At 42.3% G+C, this 17,638-nt stretch overlaps 1 protein-coding gene across 1 annotated transcript; it reads left to right on the top strand.

The window, feature by feature from the left end:
- Positions 1-7,034: 7,034 nt before the first annotated feature.
- On the top strand, positions 7,035-16,182 carry LOC147640869 (uncharacterized). Its single transcript, XM_086811115.1, has 11 exons — positions 7,035-7,474; positions 7,530-7,537; positions 7,672-7,772; positions 7,858-7,989; positions 8,065-8,377; positions 8,777-9,034; positions 9,132-9,380; positions 15,170-15,420; positions 15,502-15,576; positions 15,681-15,848; positions 16,162-16,182. Exons 1-11 carry the CDS (start codon positions 7,035-7,037, stop codon positions 16,180-16,182), a joined length of 2,016 nt encoding a protein of 671 aa, XP_086667241.1.
- The last annotated feature ends 1,456 nt before the right edge of the window (positions 16,183-17,638 follow it).

Genomic DNA, 17,638 nt, shown 5'->3' with positions numbered 1-17,638 from the left:
CACTCATCATCCCACTCATTCATGCATCCAATACAAGAAGAAGGCTAAGCTAATGCACACACAAGCTCACTCATAAGCACACAAGCTCAAAGCACACTTCATTCTCAAGCACTTACTTCCCTAGCATGCACACAAACCTTGAAGCTTAATGGAACTTGAAATAAACATGCATTCTCATTCACTACTCAAGCAATGCCTTGCCCATGGATAAGCTACAAGCTATGGAGAAGCTTAAGCTTGAATCCACTACCACACAAAGCCTAATAGAGAATCCACAAGCATCAACAAAGAAGCATGCACACTAGAGAATAGAGATGAGAAGAGAGAAAAACATCATCTCATTGCATTGAATTAGAAGAGCATTGCTCATACAATAGTGTAGATGGGGAGAGAGAAGAGCTTGCACCGGGGGGGCCCTTTTTACGAGCGTAAAGTGTCGAGCGTGGCGAGCGAAGGAAAAAAAAAGGGCCATCATCATTGCAATATCCAAACTATGAACCTCAAGGAAGCTTGTATTTCCCTATGAATAAAGATAAAAAGTGCACATCAAAGAAAAAATTGAAATTTAAATCCATTACAAACATGACTTTAAAGAAGATCCCAAAAAGAAATACATTATAAGTTTCATTGCAGTATGAATAAAGGCAAAGGAAGCTTATATTTCCCTATGAATACAAGTAAAAAGTGCACATCAAAGAAAAATTGAAATTTAAATCTCTTAAAGTAAAAATTACATCGTCAAGCCACTAGCAACAATGCTTGCTACAACTCATTGCAATTTGCGAACAACACCAAAAATTAAATACATTGAAGGAGTTCCAACATGGACTATGCGCAATACCAAAAAGTAAAAATTACATCATCAAGCAACTAGTCGCAAAGCTTGCTGCAACTCTCTTTTAGTGAGGGCTGCTTGGTGAATAAACTTTTGGTGATCCACATTCAAGTCCAGCTCATGCATATAAATAAAGTAAAGGTGTTTGCAAGGCATGTATCTTTTGCCTTTGCGTTCCCGATTTTGAAAGTCATCGCATGTGCAAGAAGGAAAAGCTGAAACAATAACCAAGTAGTTTTGTCCTTTCTTGATGCTTCCTTCAGTCGATAAAGTGTATTCAACATGCTCCTTTGGCACAACAACCCTACACCCATGAACAGTGCAAATAAGCTCTGCAGCCCTTTTGATTCTATCCCGCATTTCTTTGTTCACCACCCTGGCAACAATCACTAGCTTTCCATTGCGGTTCATGGGACGCACATCAGCATCATCATGACTTGCAAGAGGAGTCCCTACTTGTTGATGTGCCTCTACACTAATGTTCTTCAAATCAAAGCCTGCCTTTGACAATGCAGATATTTCTGTAGAATCCAATGAAGTTCCAATTGCAACGGGCCACACAGCAGGTCTAGTGCTTGGTTTCTCGATTACATTGTGAGAGGGCTCCCAGGTATGGTCAACATTACTTCCACAAAACCATACAAATTGTTTCCTGGTTCCAGAGGGGATTTCAATGAGTCCCTCAAAACATGGTGCTGGCACTCCTAGTAATCCTGCCCTACCTTTCTCATTTCTCAAGTATCCTTGGCACCGCACCTTACTCCCTGGTGTTGTCCTTCTGATTGCCCACCTTGTTGAATGTATTTCCACCTCTCCCTCATTATGTACTTCCTGCAAAACATTGGGTGCACCGTGATGTTGTGTGTTATAAGTGACATACTCATACTCTGGTCGGTGTGAATCTCCCTCTTTGATAGGATTCTTTAATACACCTCGTCTTTTTCGTCGAACAGACCTAGAATCACCATCTGCGGAGAGAGACCTATTGGCAGCCTGGGCCAGCTCTACAGCAGCCTCATTTGTGAGATCAACAATTTCTCTTGCCGCAGGTGGGATTGCACTTGTTGAGGCCCGTCTCTTAAGTTTCTCCAATCCAGGACCACATCCAAGGTGGCCACCCTTAAGATAGCTATCATATTTTGACTGTTGGATTAGAGTATTCATAAGGTCATTATAGCAAGCATTGTAGAGTGAAATGTATTTCACCCCATCATTGGATGCCAGCCAACTCCCATGCATAGACTCCGCCAAGTTTGCTCTTGGAACAAGGTACTTTTCATCTCCCTCCATGGCCTGCATATTTGAACAAATTTAAACATAAGATAAATGAATCAAAATTACAAGGCAGGAGTCAACTCCATATTAGATTGTCTTACCTTGACCATGTATTCACCCCAGTGAGCTACTCTTGCATGCCACCATATTAACCATGTTTGCAAAGCTGAGATATTGGTTTTGTCAGCATGACCTTCTTGCAACCATGTCCAAAGATTGTCCAATTCCTGCTCAGCAGCCTCCTCTGATGGTGCTGCTTTCCATGCACGACATCGTGACTTGAACTCCTCTTGGCTATGAGAGGGAATGCATTTTTTTGCATGATGCTGCATGCTTTGCTCCCAATGAAAGGAGCAAGACCTCTCTCTTCCAACCATGACATTTTCAGGGCCTCCATTAAAAACTGTCCTAACTGCTCGCCAATTAGCCTGAGCCTCATCAGCCATGAATCCCTTGAAACATGCCTTCTTGTAACCCTTTTTCTCCATAACCATATTCAACAATGTCCAAAATAAAATCTGGGACTCTGTGTCCTCGACCTTAAAATCCCCTATTGCAATGGTCTGCATCTCTTGCACAAATGGATTATATACATGGCAAGCCATGGTCGTCCAGTCATGCATTCTCTTCACAAAGTCAAGGAACACCCAACAGCCACCTAACTCACCTTTAGGCCTCATTTTATTAACCAACTCTACTCCATTACCTGGTCCTTGGGTTGACATTTTAAAGACATGACACCTTTCGAAGCTTGACAACTCTATCTGCCCAGGGAATGCAATACTCTGAAAGTAATCAAACATCAATTTTGATTTGAGCTTTAGCAGAGCCTCAAAGTCACCACATGGATGTCCAAAGTCAACTTGTGTGTCTCTCCTCCAACGTGATAACCTTCTGTTGTCGAGAGCAGGTGCTAGTTTTGCCAGCAAGACACTTAAGTCGCTGTCAGACACTTTAACATCTCCTTCATGTTGTTGAAAAAGACAAGATTCCATGACAATCTCCTTTGCTAGTTTTAGTTGAAAAGATCTTGGTTTACCACCAATGTCTCTAGAAACCATTCTACTAACTCTTTCATGGACATTATCCAGAATTTGTTTAGAAACACCCTCTGCAACTGGTGGATGCATGTGGTGGCCAATATGTATGACACCTCTAGACACCTTTCTACCTGCAATCTCATTGGGAAAACAAAGCACCAGCTTGCATGTACATTGAGCAACGCAAGTTGGATATGACTTGCAATAAAAGCACTTAAGGCTTCCGAATCCTTCTGTTGTTGAGCCCTCTGGACAAACTCTTGTTAACCGACCAGTCCAATGCTTCTCATTTTTTACTTTAGATCGTTGCAAGCCAGTGCATAAGTTGTTAAGGCATTGTAAATGGCCACCACACTTTCTGTATCTCACTACTCCCTCAAATCCAGATATGTTGCTTGTCATCTCATTTGTCCAAGTATGCCCATCCAACTTGCTTTCCATGCCAATGGTTCTTGTTGAGGGATTTGCATAGGGCAGCTCGAACATTATATTCCCATCATATCTATTAGGTAGCTCTGACACTTGTTTTATTTCATTAGCTTGCATAAAAGTGTTTCTCAATGAGTTCCTCAATGGAAGATTTCTGAGTAATTGCACTATACTGACTGTAGCATCATCGTTTTCTTGAAATGTGTCACCTATAATCCTCTTTTCAACTTCAAGATCTGTAAAATCTTCATCTTGAGAAGGGATGCATGGCACCTTATCTCCACGAACAATAAATACCTTTCCAAACTGAAAATCCAGGTGAAACATTACTTCTTGTTCTCTAAGGTAAGATGCAAGATCAAAATACAGGCCATCATCCGGATCACCACATACTTGGTGAAGGTGGATGGATTCCTTTGTCAGGCCAAAATGTAAAGACAATTCTCTTTTGGACACCTCAACAAATCCAGCCATTGTTACGAACTCCATCTGAATGACACCATTCTCATCTTGAACAATTGCTTTCTCCATTGTCAAGAACTCGTCGACCTGTTAGAGGCGACACTTCTTTTATAAAGAGTGTCCTTTTTATTTTTTGTTATGAGGCAAGATCTTTAATCAAATAATTATTATAAAAGGTTAAAAATAGCTATTATTTATAATATGTAGCGTAAAGAGAATATATAATCGTTTAATGCGTTAAACCCAACAAGTGTGTGTGTCATTCAAGCCGCCGCCTCCTTTTTAAAGAGAGTTAAAGAGAGATTCTCTAGATCCGCTTACCAGAGGGGGGTTGGGCGAGTGGTTAAAGTGACTGGGTGGGTGAGTAAAGGACCTAGGTGCAACCTAATATCTCCGGAGAGACAAAGAGGGAGAGAGCCCATAGAAAGGAATTAAGGCTAGAGATTGATGGACGCGAGTGTGGGAGACCCTGGAAAGTGAACTCGGATTAGAGTTAGAGAGTTAGAGAGAGTTAGAGAGCCTTTAATTTGGGTAGGTGTGTGTGAGTCAGAGAGCCTTTAATTTGGGTGTGTGAGTTTGTTGACTCTAATTCATTGCAACTTCGTTCATCTGCGCCGGAGCTCTCCCGAACTTTGTCTCTGCGCCCGAGCTTTGTCTTCCGCCTCTGCACCTGAGCAGTCTCCCGAGTATTGCCTTCAGCCTCAGCAGATATGAAGCGTGCGACAAGGAGATCAGCGGGCAGCAGCAAGGTATTTCGAGTCCATTTCAAGGTGTGTGTGTGTTTGTGCGCTATGAATGAGTCAACCGGGGAAAGATGAGTAGAAATTCCGGTGCTATTTAGGCATCGAGCTGGAGCGAAAGTAGTCTCGAACGCAGCAAGCTAGTAAAACAACCAGAAGATATATCCGAAACGGAGAGTTTATGTTTCAAAATCGAGTTGCAGATTGCAGATCGCTACAAGTAATCAGCAACCGCGCTAGAGGCATCCTGAGAGAGGCAAAAAAACCCATGCAGTAAAGTGAGCGCAAGGACCGTGTCTACAAAGCAAGCAGCAACAAAGAGATCAATAAACCGTACTAACACTGGGATAACATCAACGGCCAGGCCCTCCGCCGCCATGGCCAGCAGTAAATTACTCACACCCACACTATTTCGCCAGCGAAATAGTGTGTGTGAGTGTGTTTGTGAGTGTGTTTGTGCGGCCTAAACCGATTTTCAAAGATATGAAAAGCTTCGATGCAAAAATATGCAGTGAATACAAGCCCATGTTGGTGAATTAAGTGGAAAAAAGTACAGCTTGTTTGAGGATTGATTTTTGAAAAGAAAAAATTTAAAATTCCTCTGCAAGCTTGTTGCAAAACTGCACACTCCCTCCACCTACATGGGAGCTTGACCTTTTAGTGAGTGACTTGGAGGAGGGGTGAGGTGCTTTTGTGTAGGGCAGCAAGTGTGGTTTCTTAACCTCCTTAGTAAGGCGGTTTCTTAACCTCATGGATGACCTTTTCTCCCTCCAAAGGCTCCCCCAAAATCCTGCCTATTAATCGAGCATACATCTCACTTATACTACTACACTCATGCCCTTTGCCTAAATGGTGCATGTTCACACTATCCTCAGTTGAGGCTCACAAACAGGAGCTGCCCTTAAAAAGGACGGATAAAATACTCACACCCACACTATTTCGCCAGCGAAATAGTGTGTGTGAGTGTGTTTGTGCGCTCGCATGGCAATAGAGGTGCGGCCTAAACCTTAGACCAGATTTCCCAGCACTCGATGTTCATAAGCTCATTTTCAATCGTAGCATTCCACATGATAAATCCAATTCGAGTGACACAAGGATACTCCACCTCTCATAGCGGGCATGACGATCCTCTTGATAATCATAGTCTCTCCTATGATAGATATTCTAGATGGATGAGGATGCCACCACACACACAAGATCTCATTTTGTATTGATAAGGATACATATTTGCACTTGTATCCATCACTATGATAAGGAGATGATGTATTTGCACATGTATCCATCACTATGATGATGTTGTTGCTCTCTTGATGATGATGATATGATAGACAATCAAAAAGACACACCCACACTATTTCGCCAGCGAAATAGTGTTTGTGTGTGTTTTTGTGGTAGCCAAAACTCATACAGACTATTTCGCCTTTTCATAGTTGTAGGATTATGTCGTGATGGCCAAGCTCAGAAGATTATCAAAAACACACACACACACTCATTGCAGATTATCAAAAACACACACACACACTATTTCGCTAGCGAAATAGTGTTTATGTGTGTTTTTGTGGTAACTAAAACACACACATACACTATTTCGCCAGCGAAATAGTGTATGTGTGTGTTCTTGTGAGCATACCTATCTACAATGTGGAAACCTTCCCAACTTGGTGTACACATCCATCCTCCACTCAATGCAATGTGGAAAGGTATTTGTGATGAAGACTTTTTCGATTTCGCATGTATGTGTTATGAAATTTTTCTTATGCCTTGAAATTTCCTCGTTTTGGTTAATTGAGGTGCATGAATGCCTTGAAATTTGTGAATTTGTCTTATGCAACTCTGAATGCATGTAATGTCAAGTGTTTTTCCATCCTTATGTATTTCGCTGGCGAAATAGTGTTGCAAAGAACAATGTCTTGTATAATCACTTGCTCTTAATGTCTTTTGTAGTCACCTGCTCTTGGAAAAAGGAAGACATCAACGGCCAAGAATGTGGGAAGAAAGTGAAAATCTCCACCTAGTGATGGCAGTGAAAAGACCATTGAAATGGCAGAGAGTGGTCAAGGGAGTCACATTCAAAAGGAAGTTAGCAAAGAAGCTGGAGACAAAGTTCTAACTGAGCCTTTCATACCGATTCAACAACAGGTTGATGCTTCTAGTGACAAGGATGAGAAAGATGTGGATGATCTTATTCCACAATCCATCATCAAGCCACATGGGTCTGAGTTCATAGATAGCTTGGCACTTAATCAGGGTTCCATGCCTCCATTGATCCCTCTGTGTAGATGCTTGGTCAACGAGAGGGTGCGAGAGCTTCGAAAAGATCTCTCATTGTTAAAGAAGGTTTTTGAAGAGGAAGGATATTTGATGATGAAAGGTATGTTTGTTCTCTCCATAAATCTACCAGATGGCAGCACAAAGGATGTGGATGAAGATATCATGAAGACATGGGACAAAAACTGGCAGCTTGTCAATGCAGAGTTTGAGGAGGAGATTGCATCTAAAGATGAGTGGTCTATGTTAAGTGGAAAGATGTTTTATGTTTGGGAGGGAAATCACAGGACCGCTTCTTGGCTTGAGAGCATCAAGGAGATGTATCGTAATGATAAGAAGAGACATGTTCGAGTTATGGCGCAATTCATTGTGCCTAATCAACAAGATGAGATGAGGCTTATCGCTGCACTTCAAAGAATAAACATGTGAGTATTCAACATTTTGTATATTCAACATTGTATTTATGGTTGTTTTGATTAGTTCTTATGGTTGTTTCTATTTATTTCATGAAGAATGAATGAAGAGGCTATTGTAAAGACAAACCTCAAAGATTACTTATTCCATACAAGCACGGTTTGCTCTCTTGATGCATCTAATTTCACTGACTCCTTCACGGAAGAAGATAAGAGGTCAATGGAGAAGGCCAGGTCTAGGGAGGCACAATCTGGAAGGCGAGTTTGGTATCCTCTCACTCAAGCTATTCTTGGACCCATTGTATATGGGGTAAGTACTTAATAAAGGTGGTTAAGAATGTTACTTTGCTATCTTTGTCATTAAGTGTTTTTTTAATGGCTGTTATTTTTTGAAGAATAAATGGAAATCAGATTTAGAATTGGCAATTAAGAAGATTCCCTCAAGCTTGGCAAAGGATGAGCGTATTAAGGCTGAGACACTAGCTAGGAGGAGTGTCGTCAAATCCTATAATAGAAGGATGACACGGGTTTGTATCTTCTGCTTTTGGTTCTTTGGCATCACAATCATTTCTTCTTCTAATTCTTTTCTGTTGGTGGCACAGAATCTTTCGGTGGTAAATCCATCTAGTTCAGAGGAGTGGTTCAATGTATTATGGAAGCTGCCCTTTGAGGATGAGAAGTTTAAGATCTCAATTGAGAAACTTTATGCCATTTCTAGTGCTGCTTGTTCCCAAAATCTCAAGCTGAAAATGTTAAAGATGTTAGGTGCAGATGAGAACTTTCGGCAGAGCTATGGTATGCCACTTGGAGATCACCACTACATTCCTTGGCTTGCAAAGGAGGTTTGGATGGATCAGGTATTGGAGGATGCCACACGGCTTCTACACCAAGTGGTAGATTCTACTCAGGGGGTGAATAAGGTGGAGCTACCTGCCGATGTGCACATAGAGACTTACTTTGCAGATATTGTAAACCGTTATAGAGGAGTGCTGTTTTATGAACTCCAGAAAGAGATGAGTGTGGCAACTCCATCGGCCAAGCATGTGGATCTAAAAAACTCCTCAAGACGGTTGGTTTATAGGTAATTCTCTTTTTTCATTGTTTCTTGAAATCTTATGAACCGTGTTTATTTTTTAGTTGATTTATTATATCTCTTTTGTAGGTTTTTAATGCATCTAATAGCCAAGAAAACAATCAATGGTCTGCCTGACATATGCAAGGCTTGGGTTGTGATTTCCCCTCCAACCTATAGTATGTATACCTCTTCCATCTTTCGTGAAGGTAAAGATCCTAATGGAGTCTTTATCTTGACGGATTGGGAGAGAAAGCATTGCCCTTGGTGGATTGACATGAAGAAAGGAGAGTGCCTAGAGGAGGAGAAGGAGAGATACCTTCAACATTTAAAAGGAGAATGCAAATCTGATTCTGGGTCATCAGGTGAGATGTCAGAGGAGCAAAGGAAGAAAATGGAGGCAGAGTTGAAATCTATCAAAGAGAGAGAAGAGCTAGAGATGCATGCTTTGGGAAAAAACAAGGGGCGTCCCTCTCAAAAAAAGGGAGATGTAATAAAAGGTAACATTGGGTTCTTCTGGACTGTATTTAAATATTTGTTTTTAATAGTTTTCTGGATTTTATTAATTTGTTTTTTTGTTGGACATACTATCTATAGACACCCGTAATTTGGAGAGTCCTATAGCACACAAGACAAGTACCAAGGGAGCTATGGTGTATGCTCCACTTTCTAGCTTTTTGTTCGTGGAGAAGCATGGAGTCAAAAATCATTCGAAGGTTTGGATTTACGATTACATAGTGCTTGGAAAAGAGTTTGCATCCGGAAACTTCAATGAGGGGTTTGCTTTTATGAGGGAGTTTTATGTGCGTTTGGGTGGAGGTCCAAAGATGAGAAATTCCAAGCCAAGTAGTTGGAGTGTTTGAAAAGATGCAGGGGGGAAGAGAGCTTGAGCTCTTGCAAGCACACACTCACACTCACAAAACCCTAATAGAGAACACACAAGGTGAGAGGCTGAAAATCTTCTTCTTCTCTACTCAACACTCAACACACCATATACAAGATAAGAGTACACAATAATATGAAAGGTACTCAACCAATACATACACGGGTTCTCTATAGTGTGAACCCGACTAAAAAATCTGGCGCTATAACTATGCCAGTCTCTAGAGTGGCTGTCACACAGCCTGTCATCCCACTGGCCGCATATCACCCAAGATCTCACCAACCATGCCAGTGGTGTAAGTGTGGGGCCTATCCCCCAGGCGGGTCATCAGTGTCCACCGCCTCACTAGAGCTCGATATCTCAACACTCCCCCTCGAGCTCAACTCCATCTCATGTACACCAAGCGAAGCCCTGAATCTGCGGAGCTTCTCTGTACCCAATGCTTTGGTGAAGATGTCAGCTACCTGATCCTCTGTGCTGACATAAACAAGGTCAAGGTCTCCTGCCAAGACCCTCTCTCTGACGAAGTGGTAGTGGACCTCTATGTGCTTCGTACGAGCATGAAAGACTGGGTTCCTGGCCAACTGTATACTACTAATGTTGTCACAGAAAATGACAACTTGTCTATCCACCGATAGACCCAAATCTGCAAGTAGCTTCCTCAACCAAGCTACCTCACATGCTGCCATAGCAGCTCCTCTGTACTCGGCCTCTGTACTCGATAGAGCAACCGTAGGCTGCTTCTTGCTGCTCCAAGTCACAGCAGCACTCCCCAAAGAAAACATGAATCCACTGGTAGATCTTCTGTCTGAGATACTACCAGCCCAATCAGCATCTGTGTACCCATGTACACATATCTCTGTCCCAGTCTCATAGAATAGTCCACAATGCAAAGTAGACCTCACATACCTCAGTATGCGTCTCACTGCATCTAAATGCGGTTTCCGTGGAACCTGCATAAACTGACTCACCAACCCAACAGCATAGCTCAAATCTGGTCTGGTGATCGTCATATAGATCAAACTTCCTACTATGCGTCTGTACATAGTAGGATCCTCCAAGATCTCTCCTGAATCTGCACTCAACTTGCCATTCTGATCCAATGGCACAGAAATAGGCTTACAGCCTGTCATACCATACTTGGACAACATGTCCAAGCCATACTGTCTCTGCAGTAATCCAATACCATGTGGTGACCTAATCACCTCAATGCCCAAGAAATATCTGAGCTCCCCCAGATCCTTCATCTCGAACTTCTGTCTAAGCAAGATCTTTACATCAAAGATCTCTGCATCATAGTCCCCCGTAATGATCAAGTCATCTACATAGATGACAACAAGCACAACTCCTCTATCACCATGTCTCACATACAATGAGAAATCTGCATTGGCTACATGAAAGCCAATAGTGACAAGATATTCAGAAATCTTGTCAGACCATGCTCTTGGTGCTTGCTTTAAGCCATACAAGGCTTTCTTCAACCTGCAAACATGCTCGGGGTGACCCACATCCTCATATCCAGGTGGCTGCAACATATACACCTCTTCTTGCAAATCCCCATGCAAGAATGCATTCTTTACATCCATCTGATGTAAAGACCATTGCTTTGACGCAGCCACTGCTATCACAACTCTCACCGTTGCCATCTTGGCAACTGGGCTGAAAGTTTCCTCATAATCAATCCCATATGTCTGCGCATATCCTTTGGCTACCAATCTAGCCTTGTACCTGTTTATGCTTCCATCACTGTTATGTTTAACTTTGTACACCCACTTGCATCCAATGGCTTTCTTGCCTTCTGGCAATTGCACTAAATCCCAAGTTTCATTTCCATATAGTGCATCCATCTCCTCATCCATAGCTTTCTCCCAACACACATTTCCAATAGCCTCATCAATGCATGTGGGCTCAACAACCTGCACAACCTTTGCCATATATGCATAGTGATGTGCCACATAACCATCATATGTAAATCTCTGCACAGGGTTCTTCACTCTCCCTGATCTTCGCAGCTTTTCATTCATGGCTTCCATAGCCTTCTTTACACCAGGTGTTCTCATAGCTGGGATCCCAAGCTCCTCATCAAGGCTCATATCTGAGCCACTAGACTCTCCATCAACATGAGAATGCCCTGCAGAAATGTCAGGCATACCAAGGGGCTCAACCACTTTCTCTTTTCCTTTACGTGATGTACTAATCACATTTGCAGGACTGGTATTATGACGCAACCTGCCACTCCATGGTCTATCAACAGACCCACTAGATGAGGACTCTCCTGGTCCACTCAAAGACTGTGATTGCTGACCTGCATTCTGTGCAACCACACTTCCACTCACATCAGCCCCAATAGCTTCTTTTCCAGCAGCATACCAGCTGCTCATCTCATCAAAGACAACATCCCTGCTTACCCTCAACTCACGTGTAGCAGGGTTATAACACCTGTATCCCTTTTGCTCAAGGGAATATCCAATAAACACACATTTTTCAGCTTTCGGATCCAGCTTAGTTCTCAGCTCATCTGGCACATGCACATATGCAATGCATCCAAAGACTTTCAGATGAGACAAATCTGGTTTTCTGCCAGTAAACCTCTCCTCTGGAGTTACATCATGTATGGCTGCAGTTGGAGTCCTGTTCATGATGTATACTGCTGTAGAAACAGCCTCAGCCCAATAGCAATGCGGCATATTTTTCTCTTCCATCAATGCCCGCGCAATCTCAGCAATGTGCCTGTTTTTCCGCTCAGCAACTCCATTTTGCTGCGGAGTGTATCTGCATGTATACTGTCTCCGAATTCCATTCTTCCTCAAAAATTCAGAGAACTCATTGGAGAAGTACTCTCCCCCTCCATCTGACCTTAGGCACTTTACATATTTCCCTGTTTGCTTTTCAACCAAAAATCTGAAATTCTGAAAGTGAGTGAACACCTCACTCTTCTCCTTCATGAAATATACCCACACTTTCCTTGTGTGGTCATCAATGAAAGTGACATAGTACCTGCAGCCTCCCATAGACACGGTCTTCGTAGGACCCCATACATCTGAATGCACAACATCTAGTGCATTTCTGCTCACATATCTGTTACGTGGAAACACATGCTTTGTTTGCTTCCCAAATTGGCATGCTTCACATATTTTCTGCATACCTTCCACTTTAAATTTTGGCAGCCCTGTCACAATTCCTTTTGTTTGCATAGACTTCAATCTCTGCACATTCACATGACCAATCCTTTTATGCCATATGTCTGTGTCTGCAACAACTCCTGAACCATTTGCAAACATTGCAGCACTCATTTCAGGCATGTCTACATCCAACGTAAACATTCTGCCCACTCTGTTGCCTTTTGCAACCCCTGTACTTGTCTTTAAAATCTTCAACATAACACCCATCAGGGTTAAACCGAACCTGCAAACCCTGCTCAATCATCTGGCCAACTGAAACCAGATTCTTTGTTATGTTCGGTACATGAAGTACATCTGCAAGGTACTTCACTTTGCCATCCTGCATAGATAATGGCACATCTCCAACGTGGGCAATTGGATGAGCAGTGTCATCCCCTGTTTCCACAAAACCTGGTCTTTCCGGGTTTTTCATTTCCTTGAACCACTCCCCATGACTCGTCATGTGGTTCGAAGCGCCTGAATCCACATACCATACATTATCTTTTTGTGCTGCATCAACATTTTCAGACATGGCATTCACAACATGCTGCATGACAAACAACCTTTCATTATCCTCATTATTTCTGCTTGAGGATGCATAGTTGTTTTGCTGCACTTTCCCATTTTGCATGTCAGCCTGCTTCTTATAACATTCTGACTGCACATGTCCTGGTTTACCACAATAGTAGCATTCACGTGCATCATTATATTGCCTTTGCCAATTTCCACGGCCTCTTTGACTCCCCCTGCCTCTGAATCTGCCTCTTCCACCTGCGTGTTGTTGTTGTTGTTGATTCTGGGACTGTTGTTGTTGCTGCTGCTGCTGGCCATAATTCTGATTACCTGTTCGGCCACCTCCTTGACCGCGTCCACGGCCTCCTCTACCTCGTCCTCTACCTGAACTCGTGTAGAAGGCCTGTTGCTCTGAACTGTTTTTACTTTGTGAAGACTGTTGGTCTTCACCCAAGCTCTTCTCTTCGATAATCAGCATAGACACCAAATCTGTAAAGTTGGGAATGTTTTCCCGAGTCTGAATAGACGTCTTGAATGCCTTGTATTGTGGCCCGAGACCACGTAGACAGACTTCCACCTTGTCATCATCATCTACTGATACACCAATAGATGCAAGGGATTCCACAATACCCTTTATCTTCAATGCATAGTCATTCACAGACATGCTCTTTTTCTCCACAGTATGAAGCTCATTCTTCAACTGTATCTTACGTGCCTTGGTGTTGGTTTCATAAAGCTTTACCAAGGTGTCCCATGCCTCCTTGGGGGACTTGGCATCCTGAATATGCCCAATCATGGTGTCCTGTATACTAATGGAAAGCCAATACATAACCTTCCTGGCTCCTTGGTTCCAGTCTTTAAACTCTTTCACATCTGCAGCAGTCGGATTTATATCCGGTATCTCCGGTGCCTCTTCATGCTCACCTTCTATGTAGTCCCAGTAGCCTTTTCCCATCAGGAAATTCGTCAACCTGAACCTCCAAGCATGGAAGTTATTCTTGTCAAGCTTCTCAGCCACAATCTGTGTTATGCCATCATTAGACATCTTGCCAAACACACAATTTTACCAGAAACTGCACTCTGGTTTTTCCTACACAAACTGTATTTTCTGCACAGCGGTACTGCTATCCACTCAAATGTCACAACCAGTGACCTGAATGCACATACATACACCCAATGGCAACTGTAGACCTCTTTGCAGCACCCACAGTGTCTGCACAGTCAATCTGTCTTCCTGCAGTTCTTAAAACAGAGTTCTGTAGAGAATCGATGACTTACCCGCAGTGCTCGAAATCGCCTGCTTTCTGAAAAACGGAGGTCCAAACGCACCCGTAACGCGTTTTCGGCCCGAAAAATGTAGTCCGTAGGACTGTATAGTTGCCCTATAGCTTCACTCCCGCGAAGAAAGCTCCTCAATCGGAGATCGTTTGCCGGTGCCTCCCGTAGAGCTCCCGACAAGGGTGTAGTCACCAACACAATAGGGAAGAGTAGTTGAAGCTCTTACCCTCGTACCGCTTCCTGTGGTTCTCTTGCTTGCAGCTCAGCCCTTAGCACGAACCAGGCTCTGATACCATGAAAAGATGCAGGGGGGAAGAGAGCTTGAGCTCTTGCAAGCACACACTCACACTCACAAAACCCTAATAGAGAACACACAAGGTGAGAGGCTGAAAATCTTCTTCTTCTCTACTCAACACTCAACACACCATATACAAGATAAGAGTACACAATAATATGAAAGGTACTCAACCAATACATACACGGGTTCTCTATAGTGTGAACCCGACTAAAAAATCTGGCGCTATAACTATGCCAGTCTCTAGAGTGGCTGTCACACAGCCTGTCATCCCACTGGCCGCATATCACCCAAGATCTCACCAACCATGCCAGTGGTGTAAGTGTGGGGCCTATCCCCCAGGCGGGTCATCAGTGTCCACCGCCTCACTAGAGCTCGATATCTCAACAGTGTTGACCTTACTTTCATTGATCTTCCTACTGGTAAAACTTTTTTGATGTATACTCCTTTTTTGTGATGGTGTTTGTGTAAAAAGAACTTGCTGATATACATGATTAATATGCAGGTTTGCCTATTCATGGGTTTCAAGGTATTCCACAATGGAATGTCCTTACAGATGACCACATGAAGTTCTCTCTATTGGCGGCATCATGTGTTATGGATGATATGGGATGGGTCTTAGTGTTTTGCTTGAGTTCTTCTCTTGTTTCTGTGGAGCGCTTTGCAAAGCGTACAGGCTTGGAGCTAGGTTTCAGATGGATTATGGAGAGCTCTGAGTCATTATCTCTGCTACAAAAGCATGGACATATGCAAAAGGTTTAAGTCTATTCACTTGAATGTTAATTCTTGCTATTTGTCATCTAATATTGTGTTGTTTTTTCTTTGTTGCCTGTATAGGTGAATGTATTTTATGCTTTGGCATTCCACAAGAGGGGAAAGGATCCTCCTTTCAATAGTGAGAGTGCATTAAAGGTTGGATGACACTTTCAGTACTTATTAGGAGTGCATTGAATTTAAATGATTGGAGGTTACTTTTGAATGTGATCACTTGATACTATGTGTATTTCAATTTGCAGGTGGGAAATATTTTGCAGCAGGACCTCTCTTGTGAGATTATTGGTCATTACTTACCTTCAAGCAATAGAGCACGACGTGGTGGAAAAAGTGGTAGTTGGCGAGGGATTCTAGAGAGGAGTCCCTCTCATATGCTTATGTTTGTACTGAGGCTCTTTGCCCACGAACAGGTACAATATTGGAGTTGGGGGCTGGGACAGGGCCTATATTAAAGGCATCTATGCACACCGGCCGTGGTTGCTTGGTCATTGATAATGATGAGGAGATATGCAAGGATTACCTTTCACCATATATAGAGGAGATCTATAGCACAAAAAAGGTGGCAGACCTTGGAGAAAGTGACACATCCTCTGGTGATTATGAAGTGCATGATGCACCATCCGACTAGTAAGTAAAACATGCATGTCTTTCTATTACATTTTTCTTTTCTCTTTTTCTTTGATGTTGTCATGGAAGTTTAAAGTGAGTTACCATGTTATGCAGAGGCAATGGCAATACACATGACAAGCACCACTGTGGATGATCGATCATTGGGACGGGAGAAACGTAGGAGAAGGTGTATTTTTCTTGATGATGAAGCAAATGAGAAGTAGTCTTTTGCATAGCGCTATTTTTGGATTATGTGGATTCATGCTTTCCTGCCCCCCCACACAGACTCATAGCTTCATTTTTTGAGCTTGATAGATGATGTATTACTTGACTCTTGTATTAGGTGGATTGCAGGTCTATGTCATAAAGGATTCACAAGCCATTCTCTTGTTTTGTTGGTACTTTTTGTAGCTTGATGATTAATGTTTTTCTGTAGCTTCATAAGATACATGAGTATGTTTGAGGCTAGAGATGTTAGAACCCTGAAATCATGCACATCGCATGAATTTGGTTCTCACTTGAACTAAAGAACAATGAACCTTCTTGTTGGCAACTTAGATGATTTAATATCACATTCATGGACCTTTACTAAAATTGCACATAGTCCTAGACATGATGAAATTTGCCCAATATATCTCTTAAATCCATCTATAATACTTTTGTTGATGATGCGTTTTTCAAAATTTTTCTCTGTGTTGACTACAAACATGTAACAAGGACCTAATTGTTTGCCTATTTATTTCCAAGCAGCCAACCAGTTAAAGCATATTCTTGTGGCTCCTCTTTTAGGAGGTATTGTATTTCATAGGGAAATAAGGTTTTATTATTATCTCAGAATTGTTGCTCATAAAATACCCTTGCTCGCAACGCTCATTGGTTTACGCTCATTGTATTGATGCACCCGCTTGCACCTCTATGAACAAGAGGGAGAGCTAGTCTCAAGCAAGCTCAAGCATGAGTTCATCCCAATGTGTGTGTGAGCTCTCAAATGAGCCACTATTTATACTAAAACTCCTAAAACTCCCAAAACTTCCCATGTGGGATTATTCTCTCAAGCCCACCCCCACACTCACCCACAACCTGGAACTCTCTACAAGAGCCCTAAATAAGAATGCCAAGTCTCTTGCCGCACATCCTCGAGCGCGTAGATGCCAAGGAAGAGTAGAATCTCCACCAGTGTGTACCTGCAAGCAAAATGATAGGTGGTTTGTGTGTTCCTTTTTTTTTTTTTTTAAAGCAAAAGTACTGACAGACAATAACGAAACAAGCAATTTTACTGAATAAGACATGGCAATAAACGTCCAATTAGCTAGAGGAAGGAAACATTGAAGCAGTGTAGAGATTGAATAGGTTAGTTCAAGCCTTAATAATTACTACCTGCAGTTAACTAAAGTAAAGAATGTTTTACGCCAAATGTATTGTACTTTTCCTAGAAGGCAAAAGACAACCGTTAATCGAGGGACTATCAAGTAGTATACCTAGCCTATGCTCAATCAAAAAATGTCGGTTCAACACTAATAAATCTAACATAATTATGTAGTGGCAGACTCTTGATATTGCTTAGTGTTAAGGTTTAATATTTTAAGCACAA

This window comes from Cibotium barometz, chromosome 2 (genome assembly GCF_041138505.1).
Source record: "Cibotium barometz isolate CiBa-2024 chromosome 2, ASM4113850v1, whole genome shotgun sequence".
Lineage (NCBI taxonomy): Eukaryota > Viridiplantae > Streptophyta > Polypodiopsida > Cyatheales > Cibotiaceae > Cibotium > Cibotium barometz.
This window is presented reverse-complemented; position numbering and strand designations above follow the sequence as displayed.